Genomic DNA, 26,606 nt, shown 5'->3' on the forward strand with positions numbered 1-26,606 from the left:
TGAAATCAAACTGTCCACTTAGGAAGCAACACTGATTGACAATAAATTTCACATGCTGTTGTGCAAATGGAATAGACAAAAGGTGGAAATTATAGGCAATTAGCAAGACACCCCCCAAAACAGGAGTGATTCTGCAGGTGGTGACCACAGACCACTTCTCAGTTCCTATGCTTCCTGGCTGATGTTTTGGTCACTTTTGAAAGCTGGCGGTGCTCTCACTCTAGTGGTAGCATGAGACGGAGTCTACAACCCACACAAGTGGCTCAGGTAGTGCAGTTCATCCAGGATGGCACATCAATGCGAACTGTGGCAAAAAGGTTTGCTGTGTCTGTCAGCGTAGTGTCCAGAGCATGCAGGCGCTACCAGGAGACAGGCCAGTACATCAGGAGACGTGGAGGAGGCCGTAGGAGGGCAACAACCCAGCAGCAGGACCGGTACCTCCGCCTTAGTGCAAGGAGGTGCACTGCCAGAGCCCTGCAAAATGACCTCCAGCAGGCCACAAATGTGCATGTGTCAGCATATGGTCTCACAAGGGGTCTGAGGATCTCATCTCGGTACCTAATGGCAGTCAGGCTACCTCTGGCGAGCACATGGAGGGCTGTGCGGCCCCACAAAGAAATGCCACCCCACACCATGACTGACCCATCGCCAAACCGGTCATGCTGGAGGATGTTGCAGGCAGCAGAACGTTCTCCACGGCGTCTCCAGACTCTGTCACGTCTGTCACATGTGCTCAGTGTGAACCTGCTTTCATCTGTGAAGAGCACAGGGCGCCAGTGGCGAATTTGCCAATCTTGGTGTTCTCTGGCAAATGCTAAACGTCCTGCACGGTGTTGGGCTGTAAGCACAACCCCCACCTGTGGACGTCGGGCCCTCATACCACCCTCATGGAGTCTGTTTCTGATCGTTTGAGCAGACACATGCACATTTGTGGCCTGCTGGAGGTCATTTTGCAGGGCTCTGGCAGTGCACCTCCTTGCACTAAGGCGGAGGTACCGGTCCTGCTGCTGGGTTGTTGCCCTCCTACGGCCTCCTCCACGTCTCCTGATGTACTGGCCTGTCTCCTGGTAGCGCCTGCATGCTCTGGACACTACGCTGACAGACACAGCAAACCTTTTTGCCACAGTTCGCATTGATGTGCCATCCTGGATGAACTGCACTACCTGAGCCACTTGTGTGGGTTGTAGACTCCGTCTCATGCTACCACTAGAGTGAGAGCACCGCCAGCTTTCAAAAGTGACCAAAACATCAGCCAGGACGCATAGGAACTGAGAAGTGGTCTGTGGTCACCACCTGCAGAATCACTCCTGTTTTGGGGGGTGTCTTGCTAATTGCCTATAATTTCCACTTTTTGTCTATTCCATTTGCACAAGAGCATGTGAAATTTATTGTCAATCGGTGTTGCTTCGTAAGTGGACAGTTTGATTTCACAGAAGTGTGATTGACTTGGAGTTACATTGTGTTGTTTAAGTGTTCCCTTTATTTTTTTGAGCAGTGTACAATGTGTTATGTTTGGGGCAAATCCAATCCAATACATTACAGAGTACCACTCTCCATATTTTCAAGCATAGTGGTGGCTGCATCATGGTATGCTTTTAATTGTTAAGGACTGGAGAGTTTTTCAGGATAAAAAAAAATGGAATGGAGCTAAGCACAGGCAAAATCCTAGAGGAAAACCTGGTTCAGTCTGCTTTCCACCAGACACTGGGAGATTAATTCACCTTTCAGCAGGACAATAACCTAAATCACAAAGGCAGATCTACACTGTATTTGCTTACCAAGACGACAGTGAATGTTTCTGAGTGGCCGAGTTAGTTTTGACTTAAATCTACTTGAAAATCTGAGGCAAGACCTGAAAATGGTTGTCTAGCAATGATCAACAACCAATTTGACAGGGCTTGTAGATTTTCTTTTAAGAATAATGGGCAAATGTTGCACAATCCAGGTGTGGAAAGCTCTTAGAGACTTACCAAGAAAGACTCTCAGCTGTAATCACTGCCAAAAGTGCTTCTACGAAGTATTGGCTCGGGTGTATTTTGAATTCGAGCTGTAACTCAAAATGTGGAATGAGTCAAAGGGTATGAATACTTTCTGAAAGCCCTGTATATAAGCCTAAAAAGTCTATTACATATTGTGTTTGTATTACTAGTATTATTAGTAGTACTAGTATTACTAGTATTTGTAGGCTATATGATGTAAACAAATGTTTATTTCATTGCTTCCATTTAACTACTTAATGTTTTTTTTCCTCCCAAGACACTTTTAATGAGTATACTAATACAGTTTATCATGTTCATGCAAATTTTTTGTTGTGGTGTTTTCATCTGGTGAATATAAAACTTGCTTGTTTAATAAACAAAAAATGTGACTTTCATTCTAAGATTGTCATTGACTCTCTTTTGTATACATCACATCTGATCTCACCCTGTTCTGCATATAACCGACAGCACTTTCTAACCAATATACACTTACTAAATATACCTACACATACCCACACACTAACAAACACCTACTGTACAAGTCAAAATAGTTTAGTTAGGTTTGTCTGGTGACTTTTGACTTAGCATAGCGGACTTGTTTTTTTACGCACATCATATTTATGTCCACCATGATGGGTTTAACAACAATGAAGTCATTCTGTAACTACAGTATAGGACTCAAACGTAGTGGGGATGGGTAAACACTCCATGTCAGGGTTTTTTTCAGGATCAAAATGGGGCATATGTGGTGGATGTGACTGGGGGCATGGTCAATGGTGCGGTCGCTGACTGTCTAGCTTTTATTTAGGTGATTGTTAGTTCTTAATGATGATCTTATTAAAATATATAAGTCAATTTATCTTTATCTAGTTTTAGTCATGTAAAGTTCACACTGAAAATGTTTTTTCATCAATTTTTATTTTTTATATATATATATTTTTTTTACTGTTTGGACATAGGGGGAAAAAACCCTGCATGTTGAAATTGTGTTTTATCTGTGTGTGCGTGTGTACATACCTAAAGGAGTATACTGTATGTGTGTGTAATCTGTATTACGTCTCTATTGCAGGAGGAGGAGAAGAAGGGGTATGAGGAGGGTCTGGGGAACCCTGAACGGACCATGGTCACGGAGGAAAACCAGAATACACTTTCTGAACCCACAGAAGAACCAACGGAGCAGCACAGGACCACACACAGTCTCACAGAGGTGAGCCCACTAAACTACAGTCTGAATGGTACTAGGTTAGTGCCCGTATCCAGAAAGCCTCTCAGAGTAGGAGTGCTGATCTAGGATCAGTTTAGCTTTTTAGATCATAATGAATAAGACTATGTAGACATGCGGGGACCTGATCTTTGATCAGGGCTTCTACTCTGAGACTCTTTGTGGATACGGGCCCAGGTCTTGATACATTTTGTCTTAAGTGTGGGATCATGCCTTTGAATTATCAACCATTAAAGAGTGTCAAGTAATCAAAGGGTTGTTACGTTTGATTTCAATCCCTTTTTAACTGCACCCATTTTGATTTGAATGACACTTTCCATACTTGCCCATGGTAGAAGGGTCAGAAAGTTACTTTTTTTACCGGAATCTCAAAACGTTCAGGAGATAGGTGCTCAAAGTTTTGCATACCCCACCATACCATGAGACAGCCATGTCTTCATTTAATCTGTTAAACTCAGAGATTGTTTTGGTCCTAAGATCCTTAAGTGGTACCTACTTTGTCAATTTCAGTCAGAAAATAGAAAGTGACATATCATTCGAAAGCTACAGCACTTGTCTTTTTGGAAATCGAGCTCAAATTAATCTTACTGCTGGCAATGTCATAAGAATGCCCCCCCCCCCCATGTCACCAAAAGGCAAAGTTACCAAAAGTGCAAAAATGTTGTATGCATGGAAAGGGTGGTCATCGTAATGCAATGCATTTATTTTTCTTTCCACACTTAATGTGACATTACCTTGAATGTAGCCTTGTTGCGAACCGGGCTTCCCTAAAACGAGAAGCCTGGGGAAGTTCCATGGCAGAAATCAGCCTAAAGAGGAGTGAGAACCCGGTGTAAATCAGTGACGCCTCGCAACACATCAAACCAATCAAATGCCTTGCTTGGGCGACGCTCCAAAGGTGCTCACCAGATTAGTGCCGTAGGAGCAACTAAAAGGACTAAAAACAAGCACCAGTGACAAAACATTTTAGAATGTTTGCAGCATGCTGGTTTTTACTGCATTTTTCTGTTACTCAAGATGAGCTAAAGCTGCTGCAGGAGGGGAGAAATGGTCTAGAATTTTGACATTTCTGGAGTGACATTTGTCTGTGCAGGCTAGCATGAGGCACACGAAGTAGCTAGTCACAGGGTTTGTTTTGAGAAAAGTCCAGAGAATTGAATTAATTTCTCTACGTTGTTTTAGAGATTTTGGCATTACGTCCAACCGGCCTTACAACCGCAGACTATGTGTAACCTCGCCAGCCCAGGACCTCCACATCCAGCTTCTTCACCTGCTGGATCGTCAGAGGGGGGAGGGCGGGGTGCTAAGGAGTACTTCTGTCTGTAATAAAGCCCCTTTGTGGGGAAAAACTCATCCTGATTGGCTGGGCCTGGCTCCACAATGGGTGACCATTACTTCCAAGTGGGTTGGCCTATGCCCACCCATGTCTGCGCCCCTGCCCAGTCATGTGAAATCCATAGATTAAGGCCTAATTTATTTATTTCAATTCACTGATTTCCTTATATGATCTGTAACTCAGCAAAATCTTAGAAATTGTTACGGTCATATTTTTGTTCAGTATAGCTAGCTCCCATTAGCTACTAGCTAGTTCAATTTCGCTCACGATTCTTATTCTACTTTGAGGTTTATGAGCAGACTACAATCACAAAGTGTATTGCCGCCACCTAATGTAGTAAAATATGACACAAAAACGATATATGTTTTAGATGAACAAATTCATACTAACTACCAAAAACAATCAACACTAACCAAAATTCACGCTACTACTTCTGTTAAAATCACAATCTGATCCCTACACAGGGTCAGGAGCCCTGGAGGGTGGTACATCTTTCGCCGCCAGTACCCCTTGCAGGTCATCCGCTGTGAATTCTTTCAGGCCCAAAGACTTTTCTGCCGCAGCCACAATGATGTCCAATTTTTTAATGTCTGGGGTGTATCCACTACCATATCATCAACACAAGCGTCACTTGCTGTCTTAATTCTTTTGCTTGGTTCTGCGTAGGAGATCCTATGACCCGCCCTTACTTTTGCCACCTTGACCTCCCTCACCCTTACAGGGCACTCCAAGAACTCTGGATAATGATCCCCACCACAATTGCAACAATGACCTTCTTCACTCCGATCTTCAATATACTCCTTCCGTCTGCAAACATTTTTGACATGGCCAAATCCTATACAGTTATTGCATTGTAGTGGCTTATGGACAAATACTCTATCTGCATACTTTTCGTGACCTAACTTTACATGCATAGGAATGTGCTCTTTATCAAAAAACAAAGGAACCGACTGAGTTTCTTCCTTTTCCCCATTCACCATGTGGTTCAGGAGACGGACACCAACCACATCTTGGATTCGCTTTAATTATTCAGTATCTACCTCCATCGAGACCCCGGCTATGACTCCTTTAACTGGTGCTCTACTCCGCAGTTCAAAGCATAATTCTCTCACGATTATAAAGCCAACAACATTTGTATTAAAACAGCACATTATTGACCAAAAAGGTTAGCTGTGAGCCCAGTATTTAGTTTATCCAGAATCAGTTTTCGGCCTACATAGACAGTACATGGTTGCTCTATCTCCCTCAAACTCAACACTGGACCTCAAAGCCAGTTCCACTGCTTTTTTCCCCTTGTTCCCCTTTAATCAGGGACTGATTTAGACCTGGGACACCAGGGGCGGCAGTGGTTAGAGCATTGACCTAGTAACCGAAAGGTTGCAAGATTAAATCCCCGAGCCGACAAGATAAACATTTGTCGTCCTGCCCCATGAACAAGGCAGTTAACCCACTGTTTCTAGGCTGTCATTGAATATAATAATTTGTTCTTAACTGACTTGCCTAGTTAAATAAAGTTGAAAAAAAATAAAATAAGATCAGGTAGAACAGAAAACCAGCAGGCTCCGGACCTCGTAGGGTAAGAGTAGAATACCCCTGGTCTATCTACTATGGGAACAACTACAACCTTTTTGCAAGCATCATTGCTTAAATGAATAAAATCAAATGAACCTCATATGTTACCTGCAATTCTCATCTCCTGTAGCTAATGGTCATCTCCTTATTTTCGTACTGTACATTCTATTACAAGGTGTCGTGACGTGACTATCATTAATGGGATGACTGTTTCAAAATCAAATCAATTAACTGTTTAATTATTACGGGATTAAATGAATCATGTAACAATTAACTCATTAGCAATATTGGGGCACCACGGAAAAAGTTTGTTTAAAACTTCTTGTCAATAGGGGGTGCTGTTAGCACTTTGTAATAATTACGTTCCCAAATTAAACTGCCTCGTACTCAATTCTTGCTCGTACAATATGCATATTATTATTACTATTGGATAGAAAACACTCTCTAGTTTCTAAAACCGTTTGAATTATACCTGTGAGTGAAACAGAACTGGACCTAGAGCAATTTTCTTATGTGGATGTGAGAATGCAGAATTCTGCAAGCTGCTCTGAGATCTGTTTATAAATCTGCCTGTCTTCTATTGGTTGAGATGCACTGCATACGCCTTCCCCTGGATGTTAGCGAATAGTGAGACTTGAAATGGAGTCTCTACGAAGATCTGAAAGGTTATAAATAGCTTGGCAAGGAAGTGTCTGGTCTTTTCCCTCTTCGCTCTGACGCAGGGAGGACCTTGGCATATCGTACTAGAACCTTCGGTTATAGCTCTTAGAAATATCCGGCTGTGTTTTTATTCGATATAGGCGTTAAAGACATCATAATGTTGTTATTTTAAACCGAATGATATCAGTTTATGTCAGTATATTGCGATTTTCGGGTATTTATTTTTGTGGCATTCTAGGGAGTTGGGTATCTCTGGCTCACATGCTAATGTTTACTGCTAATTGCAACGTTGAAGACGACATTCTACAACCGAGCAACGATTCTTTTGGACAAAGGAAACCTTTTCCAAGATTCTGATGGGAGTTCATCAAAAAGTAAGAACTATTTATGCTGTTAATTCGTTGTTCTGTTGAAAAATGTAAAATGCATAAGCCGCCATTAATTTCAGTGCAGCCTCGCTTTAACGCTTTAACGTATGTTGTAGTAACGTTCATTTTAAAAATGTAACACAGCGATTGCATTAAGAACTAATTTATCTTTCATTTGCTGTCCAATCTGTATTTTTTTGGTCAAGTTTATGATTATTTATCGATTAGAATAGGTGCCTCTCCCAAGATTTCTCCCGACATTTTCTTGGCAGCTTGGCTACTTTTCTCATTGTATAACCACGATTTGTGCCGCTAAATATGCACATTTTCGAACAAACTCTATATGCATTGTGTAATATGATGTTATAGGACTGTCATCTGAAGAATTCTGAGCAGGTCAGTGAAAAAATGTATATATTTTGGTGGTTTATACGTTATCACTATTTTTGGCTTGAATCAATGCTGTTGTGTGGTTTGCTATTGTGGGAAGCTAATATAACGCTATATTGTGTTTTCGCTGTAAAACACTTAGAAAATCTGAAATATTGGCTGGATTCACAAGATCTGTGTCTTTCATTTGCTGTACGCTGTGTATTTTTCATAAATGTTTTATGACGAGTATTTAGGTAATACACAATGGTCTCTGTAGTTATTCTAGTTGCTTTGGTGAGAGTTGTGATGGTGGCTGCAATGGTAAACTATGATTTATACCTGAAATATGCACATTTTTCTAACAAAACATATGCTATACAATAAATATGTTATCAGACTGTCATCTGATGAAGTTGTTTCTTGGTTAGTGGCTATTTATATCTTTATTTGGTCGAAATTGTGATAGCTACCTATGCAGGAAAAAAATGGTGGAGTAAAAAAAGTGGTGTCTTTTGCTAACGTGGTTAGCTAATAGATTTACATATTGTGTCTTCCCTGTAAAACATTTTAAAAATCAGAAATGATGGCTGGTTTCACAAGATGTGTATCTTTCATCTGGTGTCTTGGACTTGTGATTTAATGATATTTAGATGCTACTATTTACTTGTGACGCTATGCTAGGCTATGCTAGTCAGCTTTTTTACTGATGGGGTGCTCCCGGATCCGGGTTTGGGAGGAACTAGAAGTTAATGAGTTACCGTTTCCCGATTTAACTGAAGAATATCAGAATGTTGTTATCATATTAGTCATCCATTAATTATTATTACCTCATATCAGTCTCATTCTGAACGTCGTTGACTTCAAATCTGCACGAACCCTAGTCTACATGATGAAACTTTACATGAAAAACAATTCTCATTTAGAAGGCTAAAATCACATTTCATCTTCTCACAAATAGTTTCCAATTTCATATAACTTCATATAAGGTTTACAACATTTTGATGTAACTCTGACATATCCATTGTGATATCTCTTAAAGTTACAATATTTCCGTTATAACATCTTTAATGATATCACCGAACAATAAATGTTCTCACATAATTGTTCTTTAAGTCCCTCCCGTACATTTCCCACATTCTTTGTGTAGAAATATTGTTTCAATGTTCAATCTTTTGATGTTAAAGTTTTAGGGCAGAGTCTCTCTCTACACACCAAGCAATTTTGACTTCTCCATACTGCAGTGCACGAGAGAGGAAGTTTACGACCGGTCGTTAAAGTCCTAGAACCGGCCCCACTTCCCCCCCTTCCTCTCTGGTGGGAGAGAGAGAGTGGCTTCCGTCTGGCCACTCTACCATAAAGGCCTGCTTGGTGGAGTGCTGCAGAGATGGTTGTACTTCTGGAAGGTTCTCCCATCTCCACAGAGTAACTCTACAGCTCTGTCAGAGTGTGACCATTGGGTTCTCGGTCACCTCCCTGACCAAGGTCTTTCTCCCCCAATTGCTCAGTTTGGCCGGGCGGCCAGCTCTAGGAAGTCTTGGTGGTCCCAAACTTCTTCCATTTAAGAATGATGTGTTCTTGTGGACCTTCAATGCTGCAGAAATGTTTTGATACCCTTCCCCAGATCTGTGCCTCAACACAATCCTGTCTCGGAGCTCTACGGACAATTCCTTCGACCTCACGGCTTGGTTTTTGCTCTGACATGCACTGTCAACTGTGGGATTTAGTTATTGTCAACTTTTCTATTTAGTTATTTTTACTTTTACTCAAGTATGACAATTGGGTACTTTTCCCACCACTGGCAGTATCATATTTCAAAGAACAGCTTGCTTTTGAATTTAACCACACCCTTTGAGCTATGACACCAACCAATAACATCCTTTCTCTTCAGTGTAAATGAGGCCCGCCGTTTGGTGTGATGCAGACTCGGTGGAGAGCGCGAGACTGAAGTGACCTCGTCTTTACTTTTTCCCCTCCCCAGTGTTTACCCGATAAAGTCATGTTAGAATATGTAAGTTATCCGTTGAGAGCTTTTGTTTTGAACCCCCTACTGTGTTTTAACTTATGGTAATGTGTAGGAGGAATATTCCAAGATGTGAGAAGTGTGCAGGAGGGCATGGGACAAAGGGGTGTGTTTCAGTGGAAAAAGCTGTGTCAATTGTGGGAGTGCCCATATTGCTGGGGATCAGAAGTGTCTGGTGCGAGAGAGACAGTTTGAGGTTGCCGGGGTTCAAGCAGTGCAGAAAGTGTCAAGCTGAGGCAGTGAGGAAAGTAGATGATGATGGGCAAAGGGTGAAGGAGCCTGAGAGGATCCCTGTGAGTAGTAGGCCAGTACAGAGTGACCCAAGCTATTTGTGCTTTAGTAAGGTTGGCTTCTTGGCGTTTATTGCTATGGTCATTAATTGCACCGTACAGATGGAACAGATATTCCAGAAGATTGATTTGGTAGTAGTAGCAGATACGTTTTTGGGTGTCCACGATTTTAGTGCAGAAAACTACAGGGGGTTTTGAGAATGGGTTCCATCCTCCCAGGCCAACGGCCTGGTGTAGGACTTTTTAGGGCCAAAGTAGTGGGAAGGGGTGGTGGGTTTGTTGGGGACAGTGCCGTGTATGTAGGGTAAGATGGTGGTGCAATTAAATTCCCCCAATCTACTTTTCCATTTTCTGTGAACAAAATGTGAAATTCACACTACGACCTGTGAAAGGCAGCAATACGCAACTAAGGGTCTAGTCTGCCGGAAAACCACACAAAGAAGACTGTAAACGGAAGTGAACACAAGAACAATTTTCATGTTTGCGTTTTTGTTGTTATTTAGATGTTTATTAACACCCTGGAATTCAAAATATTAATAATTTACCTGCATAGCATCACATACTTACGACATGTAGTCTTTAATTCGCGTTGGAGACAGGACTTACTTGATAAGTGTTATCTAGGTAACGCTAGCTAGCTGCTAACGTTAGCTTGCAATGGCTAACTGTATGGTTTTTCACACTCAAATAGCCTCCATTATGGAGGTGCTAGCGAATGCAGCCGTGTCAGAGATCTGTAAACTCGTAGACGACGACTATGCAGTGTTTCGTTTGGAAATAACTCAAAGCCAGAAAGAAAACAGGGCATTGCGGAGGAGACTACAGCTACTAGAACTGAAGGTGGCACGGGAGCGCGTCCTCGCCATTCGACCCAGTAGTGTCAAAATGCTCGACAAATACAGAGGAATGGCAAGAGGTACATTTTGCATAAGGCAGGGGTTGTCGCCCCGTTCCCAGCTGCACATGTGTCATAGGTGTTACCCAGAATTGGGTCTTGGTCCGTTTTTGGATAGTATGCAATAATTCCCCAGATTATTTATCAAAGAAACAATATATTCTAACCTGATTATTAATTTACAGCATTTACTAGGATTTACTCAATGAAAACAATGTAATACATGGAACATAATACATAGATAGTAAAAAATGTTTTGTCACACACTAGATAGGTGCAGTGGAATGTGTTGTTTTACAGGGTCTGCCATAGTAGTGCCTTGCTCAAGGGTATATCAACATATAGTTTTTTTTTTAACCCTGTTGGTTCGGGTGTTCGAACCAGCGACCATCTGGTTTCTGGCCCGACCCTCTAAACACTAGGCTACCTACCTACTATGTCACGAACTTATGAGATGAATTACCTTACGTCCTTGCCATTTCTAGACAGTGTCAATAATGTACAATATACCGTTGAACATTCACAGTAGCTAATCTAACCACCTCTTTCCCCCCAATAACTCTCTCAGGTGAAGGACATCTCACTGGAGGCCACAGGAGCTTTGTGAAGCCCGTGGTACACAATACATGGAGAGATGACCAACCAATCACTGTTGACGAGGGGAGTGAAACCTCGACCCAGCATGTTATTGTGATAGAGGTTAGTGTAATAGTGTTGCATAAAAAAAATGTTATTTGTAACTCAAATGTGGCCTGTTTAGCGCTCCCGAGTGGCGCAGCTGTCTAAGGCACTGCACCTCAGTGCAAGAGGCATCACTACAGTCCTTAGTTCGAATCCAGGCTGTATCACATCCGGCATGTGATTGGGAGTCCCATAGGGTGGCGCATAATTGGCCCAGGTTTGGCCGGGGTAGGCTGTCATTGTAAATAATAATTTATTCTTAACTTAATTATTCACTTGCTTAAATGTATATCCTAATTCATCTTCCATAGAGGCATTGTTATCTTCCCTACGACATTGTTATCCAACTAATGTACCGGTAATAACCTCCTCTCTTTTTGTGTCAGTCTGCAGATGCAGAGGCTGCAGGTCCTGGGGTTAAGCTGGAGAGGTCTGAAGGAGAAGAGGACCCACGGCACAGCAAAGACATCCAGACTGGTGCGGCTACAGAGCCCCCTGTAGCCACAGAGGACCCCACCACCACCTCAGTGCGGCCCAGGACCCGACGAAGCATCACGGAGGTCAGTGGAACGCCGAACGCCGTCCTCAAATCAGACACGAAGACTTTATCGGGGCTGGGGCGACTGGGCTGTCCTCCTGCTCCCTGCACAGAGTATTTACTTTACGGTAGCCCGAGGACGGTTCTGTCCCGTAAGGACTCTGACGCGTTACAGACTCACAATGATCCGTCCTGTTCATACGCTACAGAGACACAGATGATATCTGGTGACATGCCTGTGGGCTTAGATACACAGACTAATCCAATGAGAGGGGACTGGAACCAGTACAGCAGTAGTGTATACTCTGAAGGATTCCTAGATAAGAAAGGGGAGGGTCTGGTCGTAGATGAGGTCACTGTGAAAGTGGAGAGCGACCCTCCTCTGACATGGAATGCAGACAAGGCTCACTTAGGAAAAGGACACTCGCAGAGCAACACCAGTGACTTCTTAGACTACAGAGAAAGCTCAGAGACCAATCTAAATGTAGCAACCCACTCCCCTTTACACCGAGTGACCATGTTGATGGCACCTTCCAAATCACAAGGCCATGTCCTTTTTGATCAGGTATCGAACTCAAACGACCAAAAGGCCAAGGCGCGGGAAGGGGGAGCAACAACGGGTGGTAAAGAGAAGCGGTTCCTCTGCATGTTTTGTAACAAAGGCTTCAGCTGCTCCCAGAAGGTGGAGATCCATCAGAGGGTCCACACAGGGGTGAAACCCTTTACCTGTAACCAGTGTCACATGCGCTTTGCCCATGCGGGCAACCTGAAGAGGCACCAGAGGGTCCACACAGGGGTGAAACCCTTCAGCTGTACCCAGTGTCACATGTGCTTCGCCCAGGCTGGTGACCTGAAAAGGCACCAGAGGGTCCACACAGGGGAGAAACCCTACAGCTGTACCCAGTGTCCCATGCGCTTCGCCCAGGCAGGTGACCTGAAAAGGCACCTGAAGGTCCACACGTGAGAAAGGCCATTTGCCTGTACGCACTCCAGGAAGAGGTTCTCTGAAAGGAGCTACCTCAGGAGACACCAGCAGAAAAAACATTCCACGCCATATCTTCTGATGTGTACATCAACCCCTGCATTAAAGACAAAGATTAATTTTCATTGTTGTCAACAGAAAAGATCCACAGATGCATTTGGAATAACGAGAGTAATCAATTTCAGTGTTGAATATTCCTGAGTAGAATATTGCATCCAGATATTGTGTGATATATAAGCCTAAAAAGTCTGTTTCATATTGTGTTTGTACTGTGTAGGATATATGATGTTCACAAATTATGTTTCATTACTTCCATCCACTAATACATTTTTTCCCAAGACACTTTTAATAAAAAATGAAGTTCATGCAGATTTCTGTGTGTGGTATTCATATGGTGTATTTGACACTTGTTTATGTTCAATAAACCCAAAATGGGACTTTTCATTCTAAGGCTTTCATTAAGAAGGCGCTTTATAACCAATATAGACTTAAATATAATAAATATACCTACACATATCCACACACTAACAAACACCTAATGTACATGTCAAAATAGTTTAGTCAAGTTTGTCTGATGATGACATAGCTAACTTATATTTACCCACACCATATTTTATGTCCACCATGATGGGTTTAACGACAATGAAGTCATTCTGTGACTACAGTATAGGACTTAAATGTAGTGGGGATGGGTAAACACTCCATGTTGAAAGTGTGTTATTATCTGTGTGTGTGTATGTACCTGAGGGGAGGGAGTGTATGTCTGTGTAATCTGTATCGCCTGTCTTTTCCAGGAGGAGGAGGGTCTGGGGAACTCTGAGGAGACCATGGTCATGGAGGACAACCAGACTACACCTCCTCTTGAACCCACAGAGAACCCAGCTGAGCAACACAGAACCACACACAGTATCACTGAGGTGAGCCAACTGTAAACTATTGTCTGCATGGTATTAGGTCAGGGCCCGTATCCACAGTGTCTCAGAGTAGGAGTCCGATCTAGGATCAGTTTTGTCTACATACTCTTAATGAATAAGAATATGTAGACAGGTGGGGACCTGATCCTCGATCTGAGACTGTGGATACTGAGACCTCGATCTGAGACTGTGGATACGGGCCCAGGTCTTGATACATTTTGTCTTAACTCAAAGACATTGTCCCATACTTATCACACCATTAACATCTAACCAGTAGCAAATTAACTTACATGTTGGCATAGTACTCATAGCAATCCTTCATTGCCCAATCAGAAGATGCTCCATAGCAGGGTGCTCATATCAGATTTCTTGATCCAACATCCTCTCACTCTGTATCTCTTACAGTCAGTAGACATGGAGGATGGGAAGCCTGATCTGCTGCTGGTCAAAGAGGAGACAATAGAAGACGGACCAGAGAGCATTGATCTGCTGAGTGGACTAAAGATGGGGGAGCAAGGTAAGGGAGAAATACATATAGCCTACATACAGTAATAGATCTTCAATGGGAAAATGTATGTCCCCGACAATTTTTTGGTCTTCATTTTCTTAATTCATTCATTAAATGAAACTTATGTTTACATACACATAATGTATGAACTTGACCAGGTAATTGACAAAAAACTCCATATGTAGAGTTTTCTCTGCCATGTTTTTAGTCTATTTTCTAACCTCTTCCTACAGGTGGTTGGCTGGAGGCTAACAGAGATTGGGCGGCCATCTTGGATTCCCAGACCCAGACCGGTGCAGCCAAGGGCCCAGGGGACAACATCACTAAGCAGGCCAGGACCAGAGGCGACATAGTGGAGGTCAGTGGATGGAACAGCGTCCTCAATTCTGGGCTGGGGAACAGCACTGTTAACCAGAAACAGACAGTTGATCACAAAACAACATCCAAGCTTGGTCTCCATGACAACAGACTGGCCGAGACCAGGGCAAGGTGTAGATTCGATCCGGGACAGGGAGGTGTCCGTATGTTGCTGGAGAGAACAGACGCTGCTAGCGCTGCTCCTATAGTTGTGATTCAGAGAGACTGATGGCGCCTCAGGTTAACCCCCTAACACAGTGGTCACTAACCTTTTCTGAGTAAAGATCACTTTCTGAGTCAAAATGCAAGCTTATACAACATGAATCTATTAAAAATAGTACTGTAGCAATGAGGTTTGTGCAGTAGGCTATAGGCCCAATACATTATCACTGCATATTGGCTTTGCTTGACTTTCCATGCCAATGCATTGTTGTTTGGACAATTTGTAAAACTTATATTTCAAAATCTGAGATAGGCCATATGATCAGTTGTTGTATTACTTGTGAGGCATCGCTGAGTGAGCGTACATTTAAATAATTCTTTTCATTTTACTGGGCTGATGGTGCCTGCATCTGATGGTCCGTCTCAGCTGAGGGAGAGAGCGGCAGATAGGCCTCTCAATGTCCCTCCACTCTCTCTTTCCGCTGCTGTCACTGACCAAAAAGGTCTGGAGTCGCACCCCATTATGTCTGCCTCGTGCACATGTTGTTGCTCCGATGAAAAGAGAAAGTGAAATATTCTTCAATATATAAAAAAAAACAAGCCGCTAATAATAACAACAAAGCAAGCCTATCAATACACTTTCCTACTCATTCATTACAACTACAGTGCTTGTTGTAGTGGAAGTAGGAAGAATGTACATTGTATTTCTTATAAACGTGTTGAATACAAAGTGTTGACAGGGCTGAGTAAGAGCTTAAACATGAGCTCACTCATAAAAACAGCAGCTCTTTGCTATTCGTGGACAGTCTCTCTCTAGTCATGATTTTAAACGTTTTAAAATCTCACCGCATCAACTTTGCTGTAGCTGTCTTTTAAGCTTTCTACGTTACTGCAGACACGGTAATCTAAGCCGTCCGATTGGCCGGAGGTAGACCTATAGTGCACTTGATTTGCTCTCCGGGCCTGCCAGGAAGGCAGAGTTTGAACCATTTCATGTGTCGGAAGGTACAATGGGAACACAGCTGAATCAGTTGCACCTACGGCCAACAGTGCGAGACAAGTAAAAATATAAAGGAACGCAAGGCTTTATCATTGTTTTTTTTTACAGAAATGTTTGTCGGTCGACCGGTTGGTGACCACTGCTCTAACAGGTGCTGCCTTCAGCCTGCCTTATATAGGATTTTTCAACTGTAACATGGACCCTGACCTTCGTCCTCCTCACACTCTCCTTATGTTAAACCAGACAATGCCAGTGCCTCAACACTAAATGGCTACACAAGCCCATTAACAAATTACAGTAGTAGTAACGCCATCAGTAGATCCGGTGGCAAAGAGAAGCGCTTCCCATGTTCGTTGTGTGGGAAAGCCTTCAGTTTCCCCCAACAGGTGGAGATCCACCAGAGGATGCACATGGGGGAGAATCTGTTTGGTTGCCACCTGTGCCAGGCAAGTTACTCTCACTCGTCCAAGCTGAAAAGGCACCAGATGGTCCACACAGGGGAGAAATCCTACAGCTACCCCCAGTGTGAGAAGAGGTTCTCCCACCAGGACCAGCTGAAGATGAGCCTGAAGATGCACACAGGAGAGAGGCCATTCGCCTGTACACACTGCAGAAAGAGGTTCTCAGAGAGGAGCTACTTGAGTCTTTGTAGTTAATTCTGTTGGTTTTGGATGTAGTGGGGAACTAGATGAGGTGAACTGAGGAAAGAATGAGTATGATGAGGCAGATAGATTATATGGTGATGGTTGGTGTTATGGTGTCTGTAAAAATGCTTCACTGATGAAAAGTGACAACTATGTCCCTTTTTAGATTTTATAGTGAGGTAAGGATAGTGCCTTAATTCATGTTTACTTGACATGAAGTACTGAAGCTGTGTGTAATGTTGAACCTTTTCAAAAGTATTCTAAAATTCATTTTTTTTTAAGCGAGGGTACCAGATTGACAGAAAAGGTTACCATAGTGAGGAAAGTTATTCTACTTGTCACATCGCTTTGCGCAATAAAAGTACTGTACTTCAGAGTTATGTGAGCGTATGACAATTTTGTTGAAATTAAATACGAAATCAACTCTGTGCTGACTGACTTGGTTATTTTTATATCATTGCAGGGACTGAATTTCCCTTATCTCAGTCAAAACAAAACATTATACTTAATTCTTGAATGAACACATATGGACATTGTTTTTATAATACACTCCAATGGCTCCATATTGTTAGGTACTTGAATCACAGTGTTAGAGATGGGCTTAACTGTGGTTAATATTGTATAATATCATGTTTCTGTGTGTACAGCAAAGAGTTTCTTATATAAACCTTTATATGCTTTTCTGTTCAATGTGTGTTTACAGTCTGCAGTCCATGATGACCTGCTGATATCCGGTGTTGCTGGTGGAAGAGACTGGACCTCTGAGGCGGCTGGTCACAAACCCTGGCCCTGGATCAGAACCCTGGATCAGGAGCCATCGCGCTTCCTTCCCGATTCGGAACTAGGACCGAAACACGAGGGACAAAGACTCCACCACCACATAGAACACAACCAGTGGACAGGTGGATTGAACCACCTCAGTCCTGGTGGTCATCAGAGAGATGGAGGCTCCAGTCAGGGATCCAGTCTGCAGCCCAGACCATTCTCTTCACAGTCTCAGTGCAGGGATGAAGCAGGGCCTGGGGCTGATGGAGATAAACCCTCCTGTTCCTATGATACAACCACCACAGTATCCATTATGAACAGAGCAGATCACCCTGGGCTTCAGCCTTCAGAGAGAGTGGTGGGAGACCCATCTGATGGTAGTCTATCAGCAAGTCTGTATTTTCCTTCAGGGTCTCATCTAATGCCTGGTGAATGGGTTCATAGAATGTCTGGGCCTGGGTCTAGCCTTCCTCAGTTACCTCAGGTTTACCCCACCAATACAGACACGGTCAGGATGGGCATTCACCACAGGAGGTACCAAGCCTATAACACAGCACACAATCCCAACACCCAAACAATGGCTAGAGGTCAAGGAGGGAGCTCAAACACTAACCACCTGGTGGTGGCACCTGCTTCTACCTCCTCTGGTGTTATTGGCTCACAACGTGGGAGGCCAAGCGTTAGGTCGGATGCAGACAAGCCGCACGCATGCCCCACGTGTGGGAAGCGTTTCACTGAGGCAAACTATGTGAAGAGGCACCAGACCGTTCACACCAAGGAGAGGCCCTTCAAGTGCAAACTGTGTTACAAGAGCTTTGCCTTCCTGAGTAACCTTATCAGACATAGGAGTGTCCACAATGGGAAGAAATCGTAGCACTGTGGCTTGAGATGTACAAAAGGGGATATCTGGGAACCATTTTTTAGCTGACATAATATAATTATCATGTGAAGTGTCTTGGGACAAGAGGTTAATTAATCACATACCCCTCAACCCTTTGTTAACTGTAAATACCTGTTTTTAGAGAGACAGTAAACCTAGGCTAGAACAAGGACAGTTGAATATTTACCTTACTGAGGTGATGTAGATGGGATAAAGTCGTTCTATTATTTTCTACTGTATTCTTGCTAACACACTGTTCTTTCTAAACAAGTCTGTTCTCAGCTTGAAATATACTGATCATAGGAGATTTGATGTGAGATGTAATAAGCATTACTGCATTTCAAAGAACAGTGCGCATACCTTTTTTGTTTAACCACCCCCTTTGAGCTATGACACCAACCAAAAAATACTCTCTTCTTCAGTGTAAATGGAATCGCTGTGTGTATTAACTGTAGGGGTAGCCATGTTGCTGGAGATCAGAAGTGTCCAGTGAGAGAATGGCAGGTTGAGGTTGCCAGAGTCAGTGTAGTATGCTAAGGTAGTGAAGAGAGTAGTAGAGGAAGATCCAGGGCGAGGGATCCTAATAGTAGGCCGAAGTTAATAGAGAATCAATAGAGAGTGATAGGAATAACGTGTGCTTCGGTTAGCTTGGCTTCTTAGCGTTCATTGAAATGGAATCTAAATCACAGAAAATATATTTTGTGCCAGCTGCAGAGAAGAACTTTACGTGATTTTACTGCAGAAGATTTACAAGGTGTGTTGAACGATAGTGTCCCGTCCTCCCAGGCAGCCGGCCTGGTATAGGATCAGATGGGGCCAAAGTGGTGGAATAGTGAAGTTTTAGGTTATTTATTTATTTTCGTTTTATTTATAAATATGAAGTTTAAATAAAGAAAGATTATTAAACAGTAACATACAAAAAACAGAACAGCCAGAGGGATTACACAAATAAATAATGATACAAATCCACATTATATCAAATCAAATACAGACATGTACCGAATACATTGGCATTTTGTTTGGCATACGTTTGAATGATTCAAAAAAAAAAAATCCAAATCAGATTTTTAACAATTGGGCTTTTTCTTCATAAATGTTGAATTTTTATGAAAAATATTCCTAATAAAATAGATATTTATGACATACTGACATTCAATTGTGGAATCAGTGTAGTAAAATAATATGTCAAACTTAGATATTTCAATGGTTGTATGCATTTTGTTGCCAAGATATAGTTTTACATCAGTCCAGAACACCACACTATGTAAACTATTTTCAAAACAAGTGTTCAATATATTCAGTTTATTGTTCACAGAAACTGCATTCACTGGTAACACTAGGTATATATTTAGAATATCAAGCTATTATACGGGTAGAATCTATGGATAATCTTAAAGGAGATCACCTTTACTTTATTGGTCACCATACATTTGTGTGGAGTGAGCCAAGCACGGAGCCAGTTTACATCAAACGATGAAGCCTAACAAAATATCGCAGAGGGAATAGATTTCCTGTAGAAAATGTCCCTTAATAAACGATTGTTGAATTTATTATCTAGTGAACTTATGCCATTCACCTGGATATCGCTTACAGTAGATGTTTCAAAATATGCATTATTCTGAAGTAAAGATTTTATCCCACTAGGTATAGCTTTTATAACAGTGTCATATTCCTTGCTTGAAACCTTGAAGTTGTATCTTTCCATAAATTCTCTCCACGTAAATTGACTGCCACTAATTCTTACTAATTGGCTAGACAAAGGACAAAGTCTTTCGAGAACCAGTTTCTGTAAAATAACATCTTGTTTCTATGTAATATCAAACCATTATTCTATATAAAACATTTATGAGGTGAAAAGTTGTGTTTATACAGCAAAGCCCAGCACATTAAAACCTGCTTGTGAAAAGCTGCCAATTTCAACGAAAGTTTACCCACAATATAGGGACTTTGTAGTAGAAAATTAAGCCATCCGAGCTTCTGAAAAACAAAATGAGGTATAATATTCCAGAAACTATGAGGATTTTTTAAGTACCTTTTTAACTCAGTTTACTTTTTATATCTGATTAAAGAGAGTGATGTCAAAGACATTTAGACCGCCATTACAAACCCAGTTGGTGATAACATCTATTTTTATCTTATCTGGCTTGTTTTTCCAGATGAAGTTGTACAATAGCCTATCTAAGGTACAGCAAGTGCATTTGGGAATGTCAAAAGATGAAAAAAGATAGGATGCACGAGATAGCCCCTCAGCTTTGGATAAAAGCACCATCCCTTGAAGACTTAAATATCTCCCTAACCATGAGGATCATTTATTTTTGATAGATTCAGTTACAGGAGTCAAATTAAGATCATTCACAGCCTTAAGATTGTTGGTGCTCTTTACACTGAGGTAGGTTACAGTATATTTTTTCAGAGATGTTACAATCTGCTGGATTGAAAGCTCATTTCAGAACAAAGATCTCGCATTTGGAAAGATTTAATATCAAACCTGAGATTTTGGAGAACTGCTTCACAATATCCAATGCTTATCTAGCTTGTGACACATTTTTTAAATTAAGTGACGTGTCATCGGCAGTTGGGATATCTTAATCTCTCTGGCCTGGAATGTAATGCATTCAAAATGACTTTGATGAACTAATGAGCATAAGGTTTGAGATACTAACAAAAAAATAAAAAGGTGAGATTGGACAACCTTGTCGTATTCCTTTGTAAATGTTAAACTTTGAAGATGTTCCATGGCAGAGTTTGATGCAGCTATTGCCACCCATATACAGAGTTCTAATGGCATCAACAAAAAAATTACCAAACTTCAAATGCTTAAGACAATGAAAGATCAAATGTGACAAGTGCTTGTCTGAAAATTAAAAAATAAGATAACGGGGAAGTCATCCAATAGATCACAATACTCAACCAAATCTAACACCAGCCTCAGATTATTAGATATATGGCACCCTTTCATAAACCCTGATTGTAATTCATCAATCAGATCATTCAAGCACAACTTTAACCTTTTCGCAAAGATTGAGACTATCATTTTGTAGTCGTTATTTAGGAGTGTGATTGGATGCCAATTATCAATAATTAAGAGATCCTTGTGTGGTTTAGGTATTAGAGTAATAGCCCCTTGCTTAAGAGAGATGGGTAGTTCTCCCTTCTTTATAACCTCCTTAAAGGTTTCAAGTTTTAAAAAAGTGTTATTTCTTCAGAGGTCTTGTAAAATTCAGAGGTTAATCCATCACAACCTGGAGATGTTATTTTTTAATTGAGCAACATGATGTTGGATGTCCGTAATGGATAAATTTTGACAGCAAGACCGATTTGAATTCTTCACTAACCCAATTAACATTCTCTACAGAATCAAGGAGATTCTTCGAGTCACTCAAACTATTATCTAAGGAGTAAAGATTATCATAAAACTTAGTGGTAAAGTCTGATAACAACTCTCTATCCTCAGAGGTTACCCCATTAATCTTAAATTTCCGAAGTGTGTTGAGGTCCCATCTCCTCTTTTCCAAATTAAAAAAGTATCTACTGGTTTTTTCGCCTTTTTCAAGCCATTGTTTTCTGGATCTTATGAAGGCTCCTCTAGCCTTTTCCTCTTATAATGTATCTAGTTGATTCTGTAAATCATTCAATTTAGCTTTCTCATTAAGATCAAGATGCTCAATCTCGGTGATATCAGAGCTCAGCTACCTTATATGTCCTTCTTAAAGCAAGCTGTTTCCCATAAGTAATACAGGCTGAGCAAATTTTAAATTTCAGCAGTTCCCAATATTTCCCATATTCTGCATTAGAGGTAGCTAAATTCCAATAAACAAAAATGTGATTCTTAACCACATTTTTTAAATCATCATGCAATAATGAGTTATTCAATTTCCAATAACCACCAGAGTATTTCTTATCATCATTACTGCACATTGTTAGTCAGCCATATGACTTTATGATCCGCCAGGACTGCAGGCAGTATTTTTACCTCGACAGTGTTGGGCTCAAGACTAGAGGTTATCACCCACAAGTCAATTTTTGATTGTAGTGAACGATCTCTATTACTCCATGTGTACTTTTTCTCTACAGGGATTTTAACTCGCCATATGTCAATTAAGTCCAGGCATTGGAGGAAATTCATCAATTTGTTCACACCAATGTTAGGCCTATGGGCTAATCTATCAGTCTCATTATAATAAACCATATTAAAGTCCCCCCCAACTATAATCTGACTGGATGGATATTTTCTCAGAAGTAAGTCATTTGGGGGACTAGAACAGTATCCATATACATTAAACAACACAAATAATTTGTCCATGTAAAAGAAAATCCCTTCAAAATTATGTGCTAAAATGTGTAACCCCAGCTGAATTATTAGTCCCGTGGGCCAAGAAAATGTCACTGCCCCACTGATTTTTCACCAAATTATAGTCCTCTTTACATGAATGTGTTTCTTGAACGAATACAAGATCTGCGTTGCAGTCCTTACAAAAAAAAGCTTTAATCTTCAAGAGGTTTCGTATCCCCCTGGAATTGATTGACGTAATCTTCAAGTCCATATACAAAATAGAAAGGAAAATCCTATGCAATCTCAACTCTACCCTCTATAAAAAGGTGCTTCATATACAGTACCAGTCAAAAGTTTTTGGACACACTTACTCATTCCAGGATTTTTCTTTATTTGTACTGTTTTCTACTTTGTAGAATAATAGTTAAGACATCAAACCTATGAAATAACACATGGAATCATGTAGTATCTAAAAAGTGTTAAACAAATCAAAATATATTTGAGATTCTTCAAAGTAGCCATCCTTTTCCTTGACAGCTTTGCACACTCTTGGCATCCATATTATGACAGTGATTCCCTCAACGTCAGCAAGACAACAGAGCTGATTGTGGACTACAGGAAACGGAGGGCCGAGCACACCCCATTCACATCGACGGGGCTGTATTGGAACGGGTCGAGAGCTTCAAGTTCCTCGGTGTCCACCTAGGATCTGTCATGGTCCACACATCAACACAGTCGTGAAGAGGGCATGACAACACGTCTTCCCTCTCAGGAGGCTTAAAAGATTTGTCATTCGCCCTCAGATCCTCAAAAGGTTCTACAGCTACACAATTGAGAGCATCTTGACTGGCTGCATCACCGCTTGTTATGGCAACTGCTTGGCATCCAATCGCAGGCACTACAGAGGGTAGTGCATACGGCCCAGTACATCATTGGGACCGAGCTCCCTGCCAACCAGGACCTCTATACCAGGTGTTGTCAGAGGAAGTCCCTAAAAATTGGCAGACTCCAACCATCCAAGGCATAGACTGTTCTCTCTGCTCCTGCACGGCAAGCAGTATTGTTGCACCAAGTCTGGAACCAACAGAACCCTGAATAGCTTTTACCCGCAAGCCATAAGACTGCTAAATAGTTAGTCCAGGTAACTATTTAACTATCTGCATTGACCCTTTTTGCACAAACTTTTTTGGGACTCAGCACATACCCTGCTGCTACTGTTTATTATCTATCCTGTTGCCTAGTCACTTTATTCCTAGTTATATGTAGATATCTACAGTACCTCAATTACCTCGTAACCCTGCACATTGACTTGGTACTGGTACCCTGTGTACAATGCATTCTGAAAGTATTCAGACCCCTTCCCCTTTTCCACATTTTGTTACGTCACAGCATTATTTTAAAATTGATTAAATAGTTTCCCTCATCAACCTACATAGAATACCCCATAATGACAGAGTGGAAAAACTGTTTTTTAAACATTTTGGCAAATAAAAACAGAAATACCTTATTTACATAACTATTCAGACCCTTTGCTTTGAGACTCGAAATTGAGCTCAGGTGCATCCTGTTTCCATTGATCATTCTTGAGATGTTTCTACAACTTGTTTGGAGTTCACCTATGTTCAATTCAATTGATTGGACATGATTTGGGAAGGCACACACCTGTCTAAGTATTCAGACCTTTTACTCAGTACTTTTTTGAACCACCTTTGGCAGCGATTACAGCCTCGAGTCTTCTTGGGTATGACGCAACAAGCTTGGCACACCTGTATTTGTGGAGTTTCTCCCATTCTTTTCTGCAGATCCTCTCAAGCTCTGTCAGGTTGGATTGGGAGCGTCTCTGCATAGCTATTTCACAGTCTCTCCAGAAATGTCAGATCGTGTTCAAGTCCGGGCTCTGGCTGGGCCACTCAAGGACATTCAGAGACTTGTCTCGAAGCCACTCCTGCGTTGTCTTTGCTGTGTGCTTAGGTTCTTTGTTCTGTTGGAAGGGGAACCTTCACCCCAGGTGAAGTACCACAGGGTTCAATTCTCGGGCCGACTCTTTTCTCTGTATATATCAATGATGTTGCTCTTGCTGCGGGTGATTCCCTGATCCACCTCTACGCAGACGACACCATTCTGTATACTTCTGGCCCTTCCTTGGACACTGTGCTATCTAACCTCCAAACGAGCTTCAATGCCATACAACACTCCTTTCGTGGCCTCCAACTGCTCTTAAACGCTAGTAAAACCAAATGCATACTTTTCAACCGTTCACTGCCTGCACCCGCACGCCCGACTAGCATCACCACCCTGGACGGTTCCGACCTAGAATATGTGGACATCTATAAGTACCTAGGTGTCTGGCTAGACTGCAAACTCTCCTTTCAGACTCATATCAAACATCTCCAATCCAAAATCAAATCTAGAGTCGGCTTTCTATTTCGCAACAAAGCCTCCTTCACTCACGCCGCCAAACTTACCCTAGTAAAACTGACTATCCTACCGATCCTCGACTTCGGCGATGTCATCTACAAAATAGCTTCCAATACTCTACTCGGCAAACTGGATGCAGTTTATCACCGTGCCATCCGTTTTGTTACTAAAGCACCTTATACCACCCACCACTAGTCGGCTGGCCCTCGCTACATGTTCGTCGTCAGACCCACTGGCTCCAGGTCATCTACAAGGCTATGCTAGGTAAAGTGCCACCTTATCTCAGTTCACTGGTCATGATTGCAACACCCACCCATAGCACGCACTCCAGCAGGTGTGTCTCACTGATCATCCCTAAAGCCAAAACCTCATTTGGCCGCCTTTCCTTCCAGTTCTCTGCTGCCTGCGACTGGAACGAATTGCAAAAATCTCTGAAGTTGGAGACTTTTATATTCCTCAACAACTTCAAACATCTGCTATCTGAGCAGCTAACCGATCGCTGCAGCTGTACATAGTCCATCGGTATATAGCCCACCCAATTTACCTACCTCACCCCCATAATGTTTTTATTTATTTACCTTTCTGCTCTTTTGCACACCAGTATCTCTACTTGCACATGATCATCTGATGATTTATCACTCCAGTGTTAATCTGCTAAATTGTAATTATTCGCTCCTATGGCCTATTTATTGCCTACCTCCTCATGCCTTTTGCACACATTGTATATAGATGATCTTTTCTTCTTTTTTTTTTCTACTATGTTATTGACTTGTTTATTGTTTACTCCATGTGTAACTCTGTGTTGTTGTCTGTTCACACTGCTATGCTTTATCTTGGCCAGGTTGCAGTTGCAAATGAGAACTTGTTCTCAACTAGCCTACCTGGTTAAATAAAGGTGAAATAAAAATAATAATAAAAAAGGCCATGGAAGTCATCATCAGGGCATCGAGATGGGTGGTCGGCGGTGAGAGAACTAAGGAAGGGCTCCGTCTCCCACCTATCCGAGCATACATGGATGACATGACTACACTGACCACCACTGCAGCATGCACCAGGCGGCTACTTGCAAAACTGCAGGATAACATCAAGTGGGCCCGGATGAAAATCAAGCCAAGTAAATCTCGAAGCATCTCCATAGTCAAGGGACAGCTTAAAGATGTGAGGTTCTGCATTGGAGATGACCCGATACCAACGGTGTCTGAGCAACCCGTCAAGAGCCTGGGTAGATGGTACAACGAAAGCCTCCGGGATAAAGATCAAGTAAGGCAGGACATCGCTGACGGTCTTGAGAACATCAACAAGACCCTACTGCCTGGGAAGCTCAAGCTTTGGTGCCTACAGTTTGGACTTCTCCCCCGGGTAATGTGGCCACTCACCGTCTATGAGGTCCAAATAACAACAGTGGAGAAGATGGAGCAAACCATTACCTCATACGTGAAGAAATGGCTGGGTGTCCCACGATGCCTGAGTAACATCGGCCTCTATGGCAAAGGGGTCCTTGAACTACCTCTTACAAGTCTAACGGAGGAGTACAAGTGCTCTAAAGTAAGACTTCAGATGACATTGAAGGACTCCAAAGACCAGACCATTAGCAAGACTGCACCTCCCCTACAAACTGGACTGAAGTGGACATCCAAGGCTGTGCAGCAAGCAACATCAGCCCTGAGACACCAAGACATTGTGGGGAATATCCAGCATGGAAAAGGAGGCTTTGGCCTGGCAGCAAGCAAACCAACGTTCCATAAGGCAACAACATCTGAACGCAGGAAG

The 26,606-nt window shown here is 42.0% G+C and overlaps 1 protein-coding gene across 1 annotated transcript; it reads left to right on the forward strand.

Annotated features, from left to right (window-relative positions):
* The first annotated feature begins 10,228 nt into the window (after positions 1–10,228).
* Positions 10,229–18,493, forward strand: LOC129841227 (uncharacterized). Its single transcript, XM_055909393.1, has 7 exons — positions 10,229–10,735; positions 11,283–11,413; positions 11,782–11,955; positions 13,710–13,832; positions 14,235–14,346; positions 14,571–14,695; positions 17,204–18,493. The coding sequence occupies exons 1-7, from the start codon at positions 10,477–10,479 to the stop codon at positions 18,137–18,139; spliced, it is 1,860 nt and encodes a 619-aa protein (XP_055765368.1). The 5' UTR covers positions 10,229–10,476; the 3' UTR covers positions 18,140–18,493.
* The last annotated feature ends 8,113 nt before the right edge of the window (positions 18,494–26,606 follow it).

This window comes from Salvelinus fontinalis, chromosome 42, assembly GCF_029448725.1.
Source record: "Salvelinus fontinalis isolate EN_2023a chromosome 42, ASM2944872v1, whole genome shotgun sequence".
Taxonomy (NCBI): domain Eukaryota; kingdom Metazoa; phylum Chordata; class Actinopteri; order Salmoniformes; family Salmonidae; genus Salvelinus; species Salvelinus fontinalis.

Bases quoted from the DNA above. Each gene is read 5' to 3' on its own strand.
- LOC129841227 (XM_055909393.1), top strand. From the start codon at position 10,477: ATGGCTAACTGTATGGTTTTTCACACTCAAATAGCCTCCATTATGGAG. The intron at 10,736-11,282 runs GTACATTTTGCA...TAACTCTCTCAG, and splicing joins ATACAGAGGAATGGCAAGAG to GTGAAGGACATCTCACTGGA. The intron at 14,347-14,570 runs GTAAGGGAGAAA...CTCTTCCTACAG, and splicing joins ACTAAAGATGGGGGAGCAAG to GTGGTTGGCTGGAGGCTAAC.